This window comes from Oculina patagonica, chromosome 2 (genome assembly GCF_052425735.1).
Source record: "Oculina patagonica isolate OP01 chromosome 2, crgOcupat, whole genome shotgun sequence".
Taxonomy (NCBI): domain Eukaryota; kingdom Metazoa; phylum Cnidaria; class Anthozoa; order Scleractinia; family Oculinidae; genus Oculina; species Oculina patagonica.
The window spans coordinates 28725590-28744133 of NC_135759.1; the positions used below are offsets into that span (position 1 = coordinate 28725590).

Here is an 18544-nt window from a genome sequence, read left to right on the forward strand (position 1 = left end):
GTCCATACACTTCTCTTTTTTTAAAATACACTTTATTTAAAAGGGCTTTACGGGCCCGAAAAGTTTTCGGGGCTTTCGAGAAACGGGCCTCAGGACCGAAAAGCATTAACACCAGCTCCGTATTTGAAATATTGTAAAATGGTTTTTACTAGCGTAATAATATATCAAATAAATATAAAGGATCGTCGAGCGGCAAACTAAAGCCTCCCCTTTTATTTTTTTGGTGTATATTTGTCGCAACTCCAGCTGCATGAAAGATTGCACTGTAAAATTCTTCCTGGATTCTTTATATGCAAACACTACACCAACCAATAATCATTCTTATTATACATTAGAATTACTTTGAAACATGTGATTGGTCGAGAGCATTCAGTCAATATACACAAGAGAAAATGAGGGGACCTTATACTCTCTTGATATACAGTAGCATGTGAACTTGACATGATAACCCAATATCTGCTCATGTCGAGTTCAAAGTCCGCCTAGTTTCCAAGCCCCTCGTCCGCGTAGTGCTGTCAAACAGTTTGAAAATATGGCTGAGCGATTCGCATTCGTTTCCGAAGAGTAATTGAAAGTTTTGACCGAGAATACAGTGCCGTAGCAAGGGTAAAATAAGTGGGGGGGGGGGGGGGCACGCGAACGCCAGAGGCGCGAGCCGCTGGGGGGTCTGGGGGCATGCCCCCTCAGAAAATTTTGAAATCTAAAAGCTTGGAAATGCTATTTCCAGCGTTCTCCAAAGCTATTTGTGATTTACGCATATCGCGAATTATTTACTTCCTACACTGTCTCAGCAAACCACTGAAGAGAGTATACACTGCAACGTCAATTATAAAATAGAAAACCGACTGTCTATGTATCTTGAAACCAGCAAATTTTTCACCTTTCAGAGTCATCATAGTACATTCTGGTCTTAATTTCTGGTTTGTTTTAGTTTTTGGCCGTTTAACATTGTTGTGCATCACCCTACGTACGTTAAAAAAATGAAAAGAAGTACAAATGTTATTGTTTCAAACCTCTCGGGAGATAAAATTTTATTTTCAACATTTTATACAGGTCTGTTTTTCCTTTTTGGGAAAAAAACTGGGGGGGCACGGGCCCCCCCGGCCCCTCCCCTTGCTACGGCACTGGAATAAAGATTCTAAAAACACCAAAAGAACAACAAAACCAAGTGTAAAAATTCTGAATGATTATTTGAGGGAGAAGAACCTGGAGGAACCACAAGATAAAACCGCTTTGGCCAATGTTCTGACGAAGTTTTACGCCGGCGCTAGAAAAAGTGATGGCAAATTGTTTGAAAACGTATAATAAAACAATTATTGAATCCAGTTTTCGCATGATATCGTGAATTATCAAAACCTCGTGTATGTGTTATCTGCCGAAGCCGAAGGCTGAGGCAGATAACACAGACCTCGGTTTTGACAATTCACGATATCATGCTCAACCTCATCCAATAATTGCATATTTCTTTACAAAATGGCGGGAAAAACCGCGAACTTCGGCCACGGACTGGAACTAGTTAGATTGCACAGTTGATCATGTGATCACAATTGAGCCAATCAGATTGACCGTTTTGCCTCGGTCGCCATTATTAACAGGAAGTGTGCCAATTTCTGGTTCATGCACATCACATTGCATATAAAAATTGCCTGCTTCTACAGTATTTCTCAGCGTAATAGATTGTGAAGGGGATGGCGTTAAGAAGGATCAATAAAGTAAGGACTGAGTTTGTTTTCAATTGCTATTTTGTTAGGTGATAGGCAATAAAAACAGCTAAGGTCTGATAGGTGTAAACCGTAGATGCCGGTCACTGCATGGCCGACAAAAGTGATAGACCGGCACCACTTTGGTCTTTTTCGGACGCGTGGTGGTCGCCAAGTGTATTCTACCAAAAGATTAAACGATGGAGACTCAAATTGATTTTTGCTTCTTGTTCTGATAAATTTTCAGGAACTTCAAGATCTTGGACGTGATCCGCCATCACAGTGTTCGGCAGGACCTGTCGGAGATGATCGTAAGAAAAATTTGTCGTATTTTATTGTTTTTAAAGAAATCATTTTACATACAGTCCATTCTCACTTTTACAACTGACGTAGCTTATAATTTTTGTTTGAATTCTGCGTTGTTTCGGGAAAATCTCCATTATAAATGTGCTATCTATCTAATCTATCTATCTAATGGTGTCATTTCTTTTTTTACATTCTGTGGCATCGCGTGAACTATGAAGTATTTCACTGGCAAGCAACTATCATGGGTCCGGTAAGGAATTCTTTTTTTCTTTTGAAACTAAAGTGTCTTTGAAATATTCTTGATGAACAATATTGCCATGCTGTTGTTTAGATGTGATGTTAATTTGTCTCGTTCCTCGTTTATTTGCGAACAGCCCGATAGTCCATACCAAGGTGGAGTATTCTTCCTTACGATACATTTTCCAACAGATTATCCATTTAAACCTCCAAAGGTAGGCAGAGATCTAAAGTATTCTTTACCATTCATAATAATAATAATGATAATAATAATAATAGTAATAATAATAATGATAATCGTATCTATAACAAAATTCTCGATTTTGATTAGTTCTGCGCTCGCCTATTTGTCGCGTACCTTATTATAGGAAATAAACGCTTGTGTTATTTAAGTTATTTGAAATTAACGCGACTTAAATTAACGGGCAAATTGAAGGAAAAATTACTTCCCAATGGGGGGGGGGAAAGGAAATTAACGCGAAAGAGGGGGTAACACTTCAAAATGAAGGAAATTAACATGTCGTACACAACAGAAACAAGTTTATTTCAACAATTGTAGGCATATAATCTTAAACGAAAACAATGTTTGTGGTACTTTCCCCACTTTGAGCGTTCTTCAAGGTGTCAATGATAGTGACAGCTAAAATTATGCTTTTTTCTTGGAGTCAAGAACATCTGGACTGTAACGAAAAATTGGGGCCAAAATAATGGAAATTAACGCCCCACTTAATTAACTGCGCGGAAATTAACGTCAACAAATATTAATGCGACTTAAATTAACGCGAAAGTTTGAAATTTGCGTTAATTTCATGACGCGTTAATTTCCTATAATAAGGTAATTGGCACGCGATCACGTGGGTTTCCAATTTGAAGTTGTTCAAATTGGATACCTGTAATTGGACACCTACGCCATTCGCGCGTCAATCACGCTCATATAAATGGGTTCTTTCTTGCTCTTTTCCCACTGTTTGTACAACCAGTTGAATTTACGATTGACATTTTCACACTAAAAAAGATTCTCAAAGACTTCCTTACCCTCGAATTTTGTTATTGTGCTCGTAATTTCAAATCGTCCCCGCGCTGCGCGCTCGTCCGATTTTGAAATTACTCGCCCGATTTCTCCCTGAATTGTATTCCACTCAGTCCAATTACTATTACTAATCATAATGATAATGATAATGATTTAATATTTGTAAGGTACAGATATTTATAATAATTGTATTGTACATGTTAAATCAGCATTTTGAAATTTGTAATGGGTTTTTTTTAGACATCACGAAAACACAAATAAGGAGGGGTTGCAAAATTTGTTCTGTGATGGGCCTATTTTTTTAAGGACCATTCGCTACCCTCACCAACCAGGCCAAGTACCCAATACAGGCCATCAGCCACAATGAATTTTTCAAAGGCAACATTTGATTTGTCCACAAGATGATTTTAAGGTTTTAGTAGTTTTTGTACTTTGAAATGAATAACATAAACTAAAAGCATATGAATTCTCATTTTTGACTACCTTAACATCATTTGGTTTAGAAGTTTATTATTCTCTGGTCTCATTCCATGCACAGCTTTGTACTTGATCAATGTACCAGTACATTGCATAATATGATGTGCTGTGGGCTGAGCTTTGTACCTTATTCCAGGGCTGCAAATAGTTTTTTTCCCTTGAAAGGACATGCGTCCGTCCGACTAAATCACCATTTTGATCGGACAAAATAAAAGTTAGGTCAGTCATTATATATTGTCAACGCAGAACATTGGTGTTTGCACTGGAAAGCAAAAAAAAAAAATAGTTTTCTGGACATTTGTCCAACCACAGTTGGAATTTCATCGGACATTAGCAAATTGTGGTCGGACAGTGTTCGATGTCTGACAGTTATTGGGCGATTCCAGAAAATATCCGTACCATACCACGGACGGCTTCCATATTTTAGCCCCCCTTGCCTTCGGAAATTCCAAAATGCGTCATCCCCCCATGCCCTCGGAATTCCATAATCGTAAACCCCCACTCCCGTTCAGATTTTTCATTTTTTTCGTCAAGCTCTTTAGAATTCCTGTCAAGGTTTGCAAATATGCCCAATGTGGCATATTTTACATGAAATTATTTCAAATGACTCGATCTTTACATAGAGACAGTCATTATGACTCAAGAGATTCTGGGATGAAAATGTAAAAAAAATAAGATTTTTCTCCTTACCCTTGTTCAACAGATACAACCTACATTAACTTTACATTGCCCCAAACTGGTGCAGAACATTAAAATAAGAATATTGCATGATGCGCGTGTGGTAACTCGGAAGATAATACGATCGAGTGCACTGACATATCCGCCATCTTGAATTTGAGCCTTCAGGGTCAGCAGTCGCTCCCATCCCACGTGCTTCAAAATGACGTCTCGAAGCGTAGCAAAAGAGTTTCCCACTGCACTGAATGGACTAAATATTTCTGGATCCGTCGTGACAAGGAAACAAAGGGCAAATGAAGAAGTTCATCAATGTCAAGGCCTCTGAAGCTTGATGTAGAATCCACATTTTAGCGTTTTTCTTTTGTAAATGAACGCAAACACATGCCTGATCGATCGATACTTGTCTTGTATTATATATATCCTGCTTCCGCGACGCAGTTGTCAGTTCGTGCTTTATTTGCGAATTGGTAGTCCACAAAATAAGCATTTTCAAGGAACACACTCTTGTTTTCTCCTCTGGAAATCCAAGATCTGGAACCCCCCCATGCCTTCGGAATTCCAATCGTAAGTATCCCCCCATGCCTTCGGAATTCCAGTTCAAAGAACCCCCCCTTGCCCTCGGATTTCCAAAAAGCCTCCGTGGTATGGTACGGATATTTTCTGGAATTGCCCATTTGCAGCCCTGTTATTCAAATACTCACAAAACATTTCCATTATTACACTGTATTGGTACATGTTCATATTACAGTCAACTCTCGCCTTGCGGACATCCCGCTATTGCGGACACTCGCTATTACGGACAAAACCCAGATCCCCGGCGAGGTTTGACTGGAAATGACTCCCGCTATTACGGACTCTCGCTAAAACGGACACTAATCGACGCCCGAGCGTGTCCGCTATAACGAGAGTTGACTGTAGCAGGCTTTTTAAAAGGGAGATAAGCTTAAAGAAGGCATCCAAAGCATTATTTGTAATATTGACGTGTCAGTTTAAGGTGGATGTGCATTCAGAGTTGTTAAAGTTTAGAACCATGGAAAAACCTTGAGAAATTGCTTTTTTATTCCACATATTTATTGCCATTTGTTCACACGCAAAATATGACTATTTAGATATACTGCAAAAAAGGTGTTATTGATTCTCAATAACAATAACACCTTCAAAAAATATTTACAATCCTTAAAGCCTACGCATAAACTTTTGACAAATTGCTTGTTTGGTATTTCTGTAATTATACCTTACTTTGCTGCACAATAATAAGTATTGAATAATTTTAAAAGTTTTTTTATGTTTTTCTTTTTCAGGTTTCATTTAATACAAAAATATATCACCCTAACATAAACAGTAATGGCAGTATTTGTCTTGATATCCTACGATCACAATGGAGTCCAGCACTTACAATTTCTAAAGGTAAGACCATTGATTTTTGTCTAAGATTATATGACTGAGGATCCTCCTCTGCAGTGTCCTTTTATTTGTTCAGTGCTTATGAAGAGTGACGAGCATTGCATGGTTAACAACAACAACACCCTATTATTAGGGAAGTGGTCATAACAAGTGTACTTGACGAGGACCCACCTCGTGTAGGGGTAGGGGACTATGCAAGATACCACCTGTCTAGTAAGCCAAATGGACAAAATTTATTGGCCTTAAAATTTGAGTTGAGACTTTCATATTAGGTGTGCATGAAGCTTGCCTTGCTGGAGAAATGGCACGAGGAGTTTTGAATCTTTTTCTTAGTTTCTACTCCTGATAGAGTGGGGGCTATACAAAAAAGACACCGTCTTTTAAAGTGGGAAAAGGGGGGTACACAAAGAGACCACCTGTCTTTTTGCAGAGTGGTGGGTCCTGTCTGAGTACAACAGTTTTGACCATTTGCCAATTACCATTTTTTGATGTAGAATTGAACTTAGATTACATTAATCAAGATAATAAATTATTTTGATACAAAAGTTAGGTAAATTTACTAATGATGAATAAAAAAAATAGAGCTGAGTACATATAGGAGGCTAATCCAACTAATGACTACAAAGAAGACTAGAGGAAACTGGGCAAAAATTGGAAAACCTAAAAAGATGGAGAATTTAGCAACTGGGACTTTTTAGTTCTGGGTAGGGAAAAAGAAATTCATTTTAAGATTGCTGCAGAATTTGACAATGAGTAAAAAGGCTTTTCCGACAATGAAAGCTCGGTATATTTGACTCCTGTTGCAGCTTTTTTTTTACATGTGTTTTAGCAGACCTCACTGCGTGTAGATCCATGAACAAACCTTTTATTGTTTCTCTGAGAATGTTTTCTGATACACGTCATGCAAAAGCTATCATGAAGCAAAGAATTGCTGAGTACAGAATCTCACCACAACACCGGCGTATCCTGTCATGCTAATCAGCTATGACAGAAGTTATTACTTCAAAATTACTTTGTTTGAATCTGTTACAAATGAAGTCTGACAAAATAAGCATCAAATGAGAGCAGCTTTAAAAGCATGTGGTTAATGTTTGCAAACTCCTTCTAAGCTTTTTGTTGCTTCACAAAGAAGAAGTGATGAGTGAACAATAAAAATTGAAACATTGTATCATCCAGTCAGCTCACTGTGGGCACAGAGTGATACAAAAACGCTCACCGTCCAAGGCTGTGCTCTAGCGGTGCCCGGTCGCCTCAGGCGACTAACATTTGGTCTCGGGCGACCGAAAAATAAAACTGCTCGCCCGGCCAGGCACCCGGCCCTCTTGTTCGCCGTTCCACACTGTAGTATAGCAGGGGATTGATTGTAAAATTATGTTTTGGGCTGATTGATAATGTTATTTGTGGGAAAATTAGGTTCCGTACATTACGAAGTCAAATTTTACGCTTGCCAGCGCTGTCAAGTTCGTTCCACATGATTTAACACAAGCTTGACTTTGCACGTGACAAAATGCACGAACATTAAAAAATATGTGTTAAATCTTAGTTTTTTTCTTGAGATGATTTAGTTTTCATTTATTTTGGTATATTAATAGTTTTCGTTAGTGCAGTGTGTTGGTGTTAACATAAAATGAAATTCTTCGTATACGCAAATTTCTGCGTCTTCGGCTTCGTCTGCAGATGTTTACATACATAGGAATAGCGACAACTTGTTGCACTCTATATCTTGATAAAATGTAATTATCATTTAGCTTAAATCGAATTTATTTGTTTTTAGACTTGTTGTGGTAATCTCAAACGAAAATTCTTAACGACGTTAGGATTTAGGTGATATTTACGTTACTATTAAAGGATTTTCGTCGGATGTATCACAAGTCACAAAATGAGTGGCCGCTAAAAATAGTAACAAACAACTCTGCCGTGTGTGAAATTATTACCTTTGGTGAATTGCAAAAAATAAATAAATATAAGATTGTTTGCAGTTTCATGAATTTCTGCAAGTTTAAATCAATCCGTTTCTTAATCAAATCGAATGGATTAGTATAGATTATCATTCAAACGGTGGTTCTCTCAGCCTGACTGTCGAAAGAATAGAAACTCAACCTAATTAAATGTTCTTTCTTAAATTCTTGTGACGTTCTTAATTTTTTTTGAACTCTCAACAAATTAACCGCTGAAACAAGAAAAGCTTGCAATTAATTGTTTAAGCCTTAACTTCTCTGGCGTCCTTTTATGAAACTAGATAAAGTAAGGAATTTTTGCGAAAAGGACGAAATTTTCCCATTTTGGCGCGAAAATTTTCAATGGGTTTCCGTATGACAGCATACAGGAATTCGCACTTTTTCGACTCACAATGCCACTATATTTGCTGAGTGGAATAATTATTTTATGAATCCAAAATGTTGTGTTTATTTTTTGCAAGAGAGACTAGCCAAGATAAGAGGGCAGTAATGCATTAACCTGTCACTTGTTTAGGGTTAGACCATAATGTGATCGTTGGAAATAAAACTTATTGTGGCTTTAAAACAACCTTCTCTTACAAACTATCTGTATTAACATTGATGTAAATGTTGTGTTACTGACAAAGTCAAAGTTGTTCATTGACAAGAAGCAACAAATATATATTTAATAGTGTGTGCTGTTAAATATAATCAACAAGAAATCTTTATTGGTTTTATGATTTAAATTCATTGGTTAATTAGTCATTAACTTATTAAACCATGGTAATATTAATAAATAAATTAATTGAATAATTAATTAGTTTGGGCGACCAACCTGAAGGGCTGGGCACCCTACTTGGCAGGGTTGGGAGCCCGAAGGGCTCCCAGAAAATTTCCTTAGAGCACAGCCTTGCCGTCATTCATCTTTTTTGTTTCTGATACTGGCAACCTGAAATTTTGCATAAATATAGAACTTGTCACTCTGAAAAATCGAATGTTTTTTGTTTTTCGAATTTTGAATTTCTTGGCAGGAAAATGACGTCACAAAGTTGGCGCCAAAATTTTTTATATTAATATGAAACATTTTATAACAGGTACTGAAAAAACTTGTCGCAAAGATCCGGAAACTGAAAAAAATTCTGAATTACGTCAATTGATCGAAACAAAAGTTATGGTACTTTGAAGTTTGAATTTTCTGCCATTTTTAGCTATAATTTGTAAATTCAAACTTCAATAGGCCATTTCCGAGTTACCCTTTGCCTCTGTTTTAAAAGGAGTCTACATGCGAAACCATTTATATGAAAATGAGTTTTACCTTCAGGTCCATTTTCATGCAAATCAAACTCATTTTCATTTGAATGGTTTTGCATGTAGACTCGTTTTGAAACAGAGGCAAAGGATAACTCAGAAATGGCCTACTTCAATTAGCGATAACTTTTGATTAGATTGACATATTTCTGAATTTTTTTTCAGTTTCAGGATCTTTGTGACAAGTTCTTTCAGAAACTGTCATAAAATGTTCCATATTAATTTTAAAAAATTTATGAACCTGACCACAATGGTTGGCTATTATTGACAGGGGTTAATAGTTTTTAAAGAGGTCATGTGACATATTTTGTCTCTTAGTTGTAATAAAATTAAAAAATTTTCCATTCCAGACAGTGATAGTCAGACTTAATGCATTGTGGCAAAAAAATTGCACGATATTTCCTTTTTGATCAAATTACATTTTATGTAGTCATCAGACATCAGATTTTTCATTGCAGGGGTACTTACACCTGTTGGCCCTTTCCCCTGTTGAATATACCTCTTATTTTTTTTCTTTAATTTTGTATATTTTTAGATTTGTTTATATTTATGTCATTTTCCCAATAAACGATTAAAATAGACATGTGACCACAATATAGTCACAGCTGAAGGAATTAAAGGACACCAAATCCAGTTTGATACATACTTTTGGTGATTGTAAGGGCTTAAAAAAACATTACTTCCAAATATCTTTCAAAAGAAGTTTCTTGGGGTTTAGACTACATCAGAAGGCGTTAACATGCCTTAACATGCTTGAGTAGACACAAATAACCCAAAAACTGAAAACTTTAATGGACGTGGAAGTTATAGCAAAACAAGGTCTAAAAATAGCATGCAAATGAATATAACCGCCACAAGGCTCAAAAAACATTGGCGTGTTCTGTGAGAAATAGAAGCAATCTAGGCAAAATTTTACTTTTATAAAAGTGTTTTGAACACTGACTGCTTTAGAAAGTGTTTTAGGAAAATCGTCTGCCATTTCGGTTTGTTTGTCTGAGTCTTGTCTGAGCCGTGACATCACTCGCGCACTTTGCTATTACATAAATGTTACAGCCGAATAATAGAAAGGTTACATCCTGAAAAACCCCAAATCTCAAGAAATTTGTCAACTGAGGCAAAAACCAATTTGGATGTGTGCAAGGACAACACACAAAGCTCCCTTCAGTGAGCAAACCTCAATGTGATGAGTGTGAAAAGAAAAATGACCATCAAGTTTTGGAAATTTGGAAACGCAATGTTAAAAGGAGAAGGGGATTCCAGGAAAGAGATGAAAAAATGGAGGCACTCAATAAGTGGAAATAGTCCTCGCCAAGCAGGAAATTAAAAAAGATAAGTTGTCAAGAAGTTGATGTTTGAAGATTGGATTAATGGATGGATTTTTTCCTTTTCCTTTCTTTTTTTGGATGGTGATGTACTTGGACATTTTTTAGTGTTCATCAAAAATCATTTTGTTTAAATTAAAAATATATATATAATTATCGAAGTCAGTTTAAAAAATAACCTTGTCGCATATTGGCATAACACGTTACCATTTACCATCTGTCATCACAGGAGCCTTTGATATTCACCACTTACCCTACAAAGCCCCTTAGTTGGGGCGGGATGAAGTAAACAATTTTTGCCGGGTTTTTACTTCATGGGAGGCATAGTGCCTAATGGTTAGTGTGCCGGATTCCAAATCGAGCAGGTTCAAGTCCTGGCGAGGGTCATTGTGTTGTGTTTTTGGGCAAGACACTTCGCTCTCATAGTGCCTCTCTCCACCCAGGTGTATAAATGGGTACTGAGGAAATAATGCTGGGTGGGTACCCTGTGATGGACTAGCATCCCATTCTCGCTCGGCGGGAGGGGGGGGGGGGGTAAAAATATTCCTAGACCCTTAAAGGGACTGTGACACAGAATTTAGCTAAATTTAGGCATGGGAAATGACCGTCAAATTCGTGGAAATATAAAAATAACCGCTTCAAACAGTGAACGAACATTTTAATAACACGTCTGCCATCAAATACAAAAGAAGGTATGGATGGCCAAAAGCGCCGAGGATTGAAAAGGACTACTATATGGGTTTTTGAAATATTGTTGGGCTGAACAGTTTTTAAAGTCAATCTTGTTTGCTGGTAACTTTTAATTATAATGCCCGGGATACACATTTGGTTGCAATGAAGCTATGGATCCATAGAAGTAATTTCTTTGCAAATATTAAGTTTCATAGTATTTGGCAAACTAAATAAAGAAATTAACTCAGCCGTGACACAGTCCCTTTAATAATAAGCTCCTGCAGTATGGGCCGCATGGGTCGAGGTTTCCTTTTCTTGGTTCCGCCCAGACTAATTGCCCCTGAATCTCCAAGGATGCCCCACCAACAACACTGTAATTATCTCTAACAATTCATTTTCTTTGGCAGTGGATTTTATTCAGCAACATGTGTGACATCCTGAAATATATGATCATTTGTAAACTGAACAAGCACTGTAATTTGAAAGTCTACTGGGTTCAGTCAGCTCGATCCTAGTTTTAACCATTAAATCTTCTCAAAACGAAGTTACAGTGTTATATAGCACTGATAAATGTGGCAAACATTTGACCGTTAAACCATTATCCAGGATTTACCCTTTAACTCCTAAAGGTGCCAAACATCAAAATTAAAAGAATTCCAAATTTCACTCAGTGAAATATTGAAAAACAAAAATGATAGCGTAGACAATTATTGCTGAAGAGGTTTCATTTGAATGGTCACACCGTAGGATTTCGTCAACAGACTCAAAAGTAAGAACTGCGTTACATGTGTGTATAAAGCGCTAAATGCAAAGTTGTAGACACCCAAGAATCTAGCTCCCAGGCTCGGTAGGACAAGTACAACACAAATCAAAAGCTCCGGAGTAGGACTGTAAACTGAATGCAGTTCACAACACTCCAATTATTTAGAGCCACAGAGCAAAGAAGATGATGACCCAGAGCCCAGAAGAACAACAAGACAGAAGAAACAGCATGGAAGATAAAGGGTAAATAATGGGATATCAGCTTAACTACAGGAAACCAAGACTACAGCCAAAGAAATACAATAGGACTAACTCTGGAAGTGAGAAAGTCAAAAATCCCAGGACTTACGAGCCGGACCTGTTGGACCAGGATTGAGCTGACATTCATCTACGAGATATTCCACAATCTGAATGCCGCAGCCCTCCTTTTTGTTTCCCCATCGACCAGTGAACTCTAGGAACTTAAACTCTCCGCTATACTGACCGTTAGGATTATACTCAACGGGCTTTAATTGTTTCCAAGTGTACCAAGACTCTCCGCTGCTTGTGTAATCCACCAGAGTGTCTCCATTTGGCAGCTTTTTGTACACATGGCGTCCAGTAGCTGCCCAAAACCCGTGCGAACCTGTTGCTGCGTAGACTATTGCGTGGGTACCGCCATGCATGGCCAGGGATTGACCTCCCTTGGTGAACTTTCCGTTACCCCACAGGTATTCACCGCCAAACTTATTTGTGACCTCGCTGTTGTGGACTGACAGAAACATGGAATATATGTTGTAGTCGGAACCTTCTTTCTTCAAACGAACCGTGATGTGTTCCCAATCTCCAACATGGTGGCCAAAAGTTGAATAGCCGCCCCAGCAACCTGTCGGGACCGGACAAATACAACTGCCCCAGACTTTTGTATCACAAGGGCAACCATCTGTAACATAGAGTCCAATGCAGACCCGCTTCCCGCGTTGGTACGGAAAGAAGAACCAGTAGGCGATTTCCAAGAAATTGTTATGCTCTCGATACAGGACGTAGACGGGGGCTTGGCTTGGGGGAACACCCTTGAGAACTTCAGCATTGGTACAGGAAGCACAGTCAAGGCCCTGCTTGGTGGTGAGGTGACTGTCCCCGTCGCATTTCTCGAGGTTGTCGGCTTTCATGGGGCTAGGCTGGCTACTACACCCTAACATATTAGTATGAGCCAAGAAGAAGTCGACTCCTGATGGTTTCCACGGATCACCGACAGGTAGCTTCACCAACGGGCCCCACTTGTCCATCAGATCACCTATCTTGTCTGGCACGCCAGGATAGCCACAAACGTTTGTAACCAGTAGGGCTGCTATGATAGCAAAGTCCTTGAATTGCATAATGCCTGCACAAATAAAAAACAAGCAACTCATGATAAATACATGACCCCTATTTCGCCTGCTCTTCGAGTTCCTGTATTTCGTATTTCGCCTGGGCTTTGCGAGTTCCTTCTTAGCCGGGGGGGGGGGGGGGGCATTGTGCAAATTGTCCGCAAAGCAGCCATCTTTGATTGGCGCCGTCTTGGATTTCGGGATTTCTCTTATAACCTCAGAAACCGTCCAAATTGACTCAAAAGTGCAAATCAAAACGAATAACGAAGACGGCTGAAAAATGTATCTAAACTCAAAAACATGGCTGTCAAGATCTCATCGCCATAGAGACATCAATTCACGTCACAACATTTTTAATCTATCCGAAAACAAAAGGCGTTAGAAAACTTTCTAATTTGCCTTTTTTGGCGCAATTAAGAAAGCTCACTAATGTTAAGTTGAACTCATAACGAACTTTTAAAACGACAACAGCTTTTTCACCTATTGAAAACGATTTGTCGGGCGCTTGTGTCCTTTCCGAAAATACTAAGGCCTAGTTCAGACATCGGCCCTGCCGTGCCAGTAAGTCGACGGGCGCGAGTGCCGATTCGTGTCGCCGACCTGGCACGGCAGTGGTTCACGTCTTGCCACACCAACCAAATCAAAATATTTATGTTTGGGGCGCCCGCGAGGACACCCCGGGCGCCACCTCGTTCCCAGGGTCTTCCCGTTAGCCGCCGAGGACCTGCGGAAGACAGTGACAAAGATGAAAGATCTTGCCAGACGGCCGGCGGCCAGCCAAAGGAAGCTTCTGCTAAAAGCAGGCTAGGATGTTTCACAGAAAGAGACACTTGACAGGGAGCAGGGGAAGAAGAAGCAGGGTTAGAGGACAGGGCAAACAAAAACATCGCCGACCGTAAAAGGAAAGTTTTTCTGTTGCTTTCTTTGAGTTTAGCTGCATTGGAAAACGGCGCCATTTTTGGTGGATCCCGCTGATGTACGAGAAGTACCTAATTGTACGACCGCCGACCAGGCGGCCGCCGACCAGGGCGGGAGGACGTCTGAACTAGGCCTAAGTGACCTTATTTCGCACCCAAAACGACATTTAATTACCCCTCCGAAAACAAAACGCGTTATATTTCCCAACTTTACAAAAATTGGTATAAATTTTATTAAGCCAAGTAAGCCCTTAGAGACAACGAGAGGAACATAAAAGAGAAATATCTCTTGGAGTGACCGCGCTCGATCTACTCACATTAATAAGTTGCCACGTCTCCAGCGTGGCTGCCTCGATGGTGCAATGGATATCAGGCCCGACTAGTAATCAACGGGAATACGCAGGTTCGAAAAAAAAAAAAAAAAAAAAAAAAGGGTCGAATCCTGCACGAATTTTTCTTTCATTTCAGAGACGAGTGTCAAAAGTCTTCTGTAATTCATTTACATGTTTCTCTTGTAACAAAAATTGGAGACAGTATCTTGCTCAAGAAATCTTTAGTTTTTAGTTCAATTTATTACGAATATTTAAGACAGCTGTGGCTTTTAATTCTTCAAAACGTTTTCGTTTGGTGCTTTCCTGATTTCGGGAACTTATCATCAAAACTGATAAGAGAAGGAATATATATTAAACATATATCATTTTGTTTTGTGTTATCCGTGTGAAGAAAAATTTAGGTGAACATTTTGAGATCGCGCTATAGGTAGCTAAGTAGGTCCGAACGGCTCACCGTGAAAAAAAGAACACCTTGATTTTATCATTTTGGACCCGTGGATTGCATGGTAAACAACTGAACCACAAAGAAACAATCTTTTGTTAGAAATTATTCGCTGTGATGGTTAACACCTAATAATAAAGCAAGTTCTATTAACTCTGGTTAAATAAATACTTAAGTTCCGAGTACGAAAGATATAAATTATGAAAGGGAAACAACTATGTCTAAATGACTTACCAGGCTTTTGAACAATTCAGATTTCGTTTTTAAGTTCTTCTCGACGCGTATAGAAGATAGACCTCTGCTAAATGTAGTAGCTAAACAAGAAAGGAAACAATTAAAAGCCATCCGTCCTGCATAAATGCATTTCAAACGCCAATTGTGATCAAATATTTTTATTCTTGCGCAAATACAGCTTTAACTGAGTATTGATGGATACCGATTGGAAATGAAAAGAGTCAGGTGTATTTACAGTTTCATGTCGGACCACTTCTAAACTCTCCAAGAAAGCAGAAAATGGTAGATCCTTCGAAGACCTATTGATAAATCTCTTAGCATTTAACAGACAAAAACATGACACTTATTTTTGTTCTGACTCTGGCTAACGCCTTCCACGACATTCACGAAGAACGTTCTTCTAAACTCTTGGAGTAAATTTGTCGGGAAGACAATACAGTATACCAATAAGATGTCAAAAAATATTGCTTTTATACATAGAGATATTACAGTGCGGAGATATGAATTTCTGTGTTCAATCGATATCTCACGAGTGAGCGGAAGTGGGAATGATGACACGAGAAATACTCAATCTCCAAGCACCAGATTTCTGTTTTTATAACCTACTAATTATGATGTTTTTGACACCATCCGACCATCGAATCGAAGATTTTCAAAATGTTGTCGAGACGAATGTTTCCGAACATTTTCCAGTTGAAAATCCGAGCCGAAGATGCCAAAGACATCGAGGACTCGATCTGCTCATAAGCATGAAACAGGGCAGACGCAGATGTTGCGAACCACTAAAATAACATTTATTTTCATATGTTTTTCGTGCGAAAGATTTCCTGGTATTTCACTGATGTTTATATAATAAATGGAAATATTATCTTTGGTAGATAACTTCACAAGAAACGAAGATATCAATCATGATTTCCATTTTTCATCCCATTTTGGGATCTCTATAGTTGCTAACTAAAGAAATCCCTTTCTAAGTTAATGCCCACGTTAGGAAGTGTTGTTTTTTGCCGTTGCACATAATGAGAGATGAATTTGCGGATTTCAAATAATATTTATTTTATACTAGTCATCTAAACCTTACGACGATTTCCTTTGGTCGATTATTTCAGAAGAAACAAATGATCTTTCATTGTATATTTTTCATTCCATTTTAAGATCTTTTCCTTTACTTATTAATAAATGTATATGTTAGAAGTACTGTTTATCGCCGTTACACATTGTGTAAGATGAATTTGCGGATGTCAAATTATGTTAATTTTTTTTTTATGACGATTTCCTTTGGTAGATAGTTTCATTAGACGAATGTTCAATCAATGTAGAACTTCCACCATCCCATTTTGGGGTCTCTTGAGTTGCTTACTAATAAATGCCCACGTTTAGATTCAGTTGAATTACTGTTTTGCAACACAAAATTGTATCGTGACACTTTGTTAGTTTTAATTACAATTGAATCATGCACGCTTTCTTATTTGCATATAATGTTGAGGTTTTGTAAAAAATATAGCATCAAGTCGTAAGGGGACGCATAACAAGTAACTAGGGTTTTTCTCTCCACATTCATAAGAGTGTTTTCATCACAACTTCGAAAAGTATTTTATATGTTTAATTATTTTAAATACTCTGTTTACAATTCGGTATTCAATGAACAATTTGTAAAGATTCCTCGTTAAAAAAACAAAGAAGCTTGTTCGTTTGACTTGTTCTAATTGTCTCTCCACTTCAACAAATAATATTTGAAATATATGAGCCGACGTCCAACCTGAGTTGACTGCACGGAACGAGTTAAGTTGCACCAAAAAATTGCTTGCCAGGTACACATTAATCGAATCCTTTCTCCACAAACTGTTAGACCACAGTAAATCAGAAAAATCCGGATTCAGATTTAATGCGATGAATCTCACCAGAGTATGGATTCAACTGATTTCTAATCCGTTTTTGGATTTAATTAAAAGATAAAAAGGAAGAAATAGAATTCGTTTTTAAATTTGAGAATACGAATTCGGATTTTTTTTCCCACCCAAAAAACAAAGCTTACGAGAATACAACAGAATAAGTTAAACACTATTGCACAGGCAATTAAATAAATAATAATTATCTCTTTTTAGAGTGTTAATATCGAAAACATTATTTAAAGACAATTTCCTGTTATTTGAGTTGTCAATCAAGGTTACTGAGACTTCATTTTTGTTTACTTAGCTGTGATTGTTGTGTGAATAATCAAGTGACTTATCTGAGGCGTTCATAATTCAGTTTATTCACCTGTGCAGTTAGAGTAGACTTGCACCAAGTCGCCCTCTATTGGCGAGCGAAGCGAGCCGAAAAGCGTCGCGAAGCGACGACCGCGAGACCTAAACTGCGCGTCAAAGGACTTTGGGAAAGTCTACAGTCAGTTAGAGTAAATATAGTCGATCCTCTCCAATTCGTTTTAAATGAGAATACGAATTTGGATTTTTTACACTCAAAAAAACGAAGCTTATAGTAATACAACAGAACAAGTTAATCACAGCAGAAGGGTTATGTAGAGAATGGAAGCGTTTTATTCAATAGAACAAAATATTCTCCAAGAAAGATTTGTTCCAGAACGAACATTTCAACTTGACTTTCGTCTCGGTATCATGTAAACAGATACAGAGAAATATATGATATGGGGATGGCATGAACTCGTTCCGGAATGAAAGTCATTCCGGAATCATGTTAACAGGCGACTTATTTTCTTTACAGTGCAATTAATACTAATTCCCACCTTTGTATTTCAGTTCTTTTGTCAATATGTTCCTTGCTTTGTGATCCAAATCCTGACGACCCCTTGGTGCCAGAAATAGCGCGGATTTATAAAACGGACAAACCAAAATATAATAATACAGCAAAGGAGTGGACGACAAAGTTTGCCATAGTTTGACTCTGAAAGACACTTTCTACTACCACTTTCTTGTCTCTTCCAAGAGTTCTTGTTGTTCTAATATACAATGTATAATGCTATGTTCCAAAGCCCTTCTCTGTAAGTGCTTTATCTGTGCTTAAATGTGTATTTAAATGCTATCGGTTAGGTGATGCACAAAGATGCCAGCAAGAACATGTATATTTGTGAACCAAGTATTATCATATGTATCAAATTCAGATTTTAAATTAAATGTCACGCTGATTTGTGTACGTTTCTGTTGTTAGTGGGAATGTTGCTTAAATTAAGTGTTGTTGTACATATACATATGAACTTGACTGTTAATAATAAATATCAACACTTACAGCCAAAGATTGAGCAACATAATTTATTTGTACTTTGTTTATGATATACGAGAGCCAGAATTTAGTAGTAGTAGTAGTTGGCTTTCTCCACTAGCTTGGCCCTAGACGTCAATTTGTTGTGGTGTTGTTTATTAGAAAGAGTTTATACCTACTGTTTTGTATTAGTTGTTTTGGCAACAGTATAGTTTGTGGTT

General features: G+C 38.0%; 2 protein-coding genes across 2 annotated transcripts; one reads left to right on the plus strand and one right to left on the minus strand.

The window, feature by feature from the left end:
- The first annotated feature begins 1573 nt into the window (after nt 1–1573).
- On the plus strand, nt 1574–18257 carry LOC144643956 (ubiquitin-conjugating enzyme E2-17 kDa-like). The gene is made up of 6 exons (XM_078503356.1): nt 1574–1712; nt 1948–2011; nt 2225–2256; nt 2381–2458; nt 5730–5835; nt 17864–18257. The coding sequence occupies exons 1-6, from the start codon at nt 1689–1691 to the stop codon at nt 18004–18006; spliced, it is 447 nt and encodes a 148-aa protein (XP_078359482.1). The 5' UTR covers nt 1574–1688; the 3' UTR covers nt 18007–18257.
- On the minus strand, nt 11462–15196 carry LOC144643950 (uncharacterized). The gene is made up of 2 exons (XM_078503349.1): nt 15108–15196; nt 11462–13196 (listed from the first exon to the last, which is right to left on the minus strand). Exon 2 carries the CDS (start codon nt 13189–13191, stop codon nt 12163–12165), a length of 1029 nt encoding a protein of 342 aa, XP_078359475.1. The 5' UTR covers nt 13192–13196; nt 15108–15196; the 3' UTR covers nt 11462–12162.
- Nucleotides 18258–18544: the final 287 nt, after the last annotated feature.

Coding starts and splice junctions, on each gene's coding strand:
- LOC144643956 (XM_078503356.1), top strand. CDS start 1,689: ATGGCGTTAAGAAGGATCAATAAA. Junction 2,012..2,224: donor AGGACCTGTCGGAGATGATC/GTAAGAAAAATT, acceptor TGAACTATGAAG/TATTTCACTGGCAAGCAACT. Junction 2,459..5,729: donor ATCCATTTAAACCTCCAAAG/GTAGGCAGAGAT, acceptor TTTCTTTTTCAG/GTTTCATTTAATACAAAAAT.
- LOC144643950 (XM_078503349.1), bottom strand. CDS start 13,191: ATGCAATTCAAGGACTTTGCTATCATAGCAGCCCTACTGGTTACAAAC.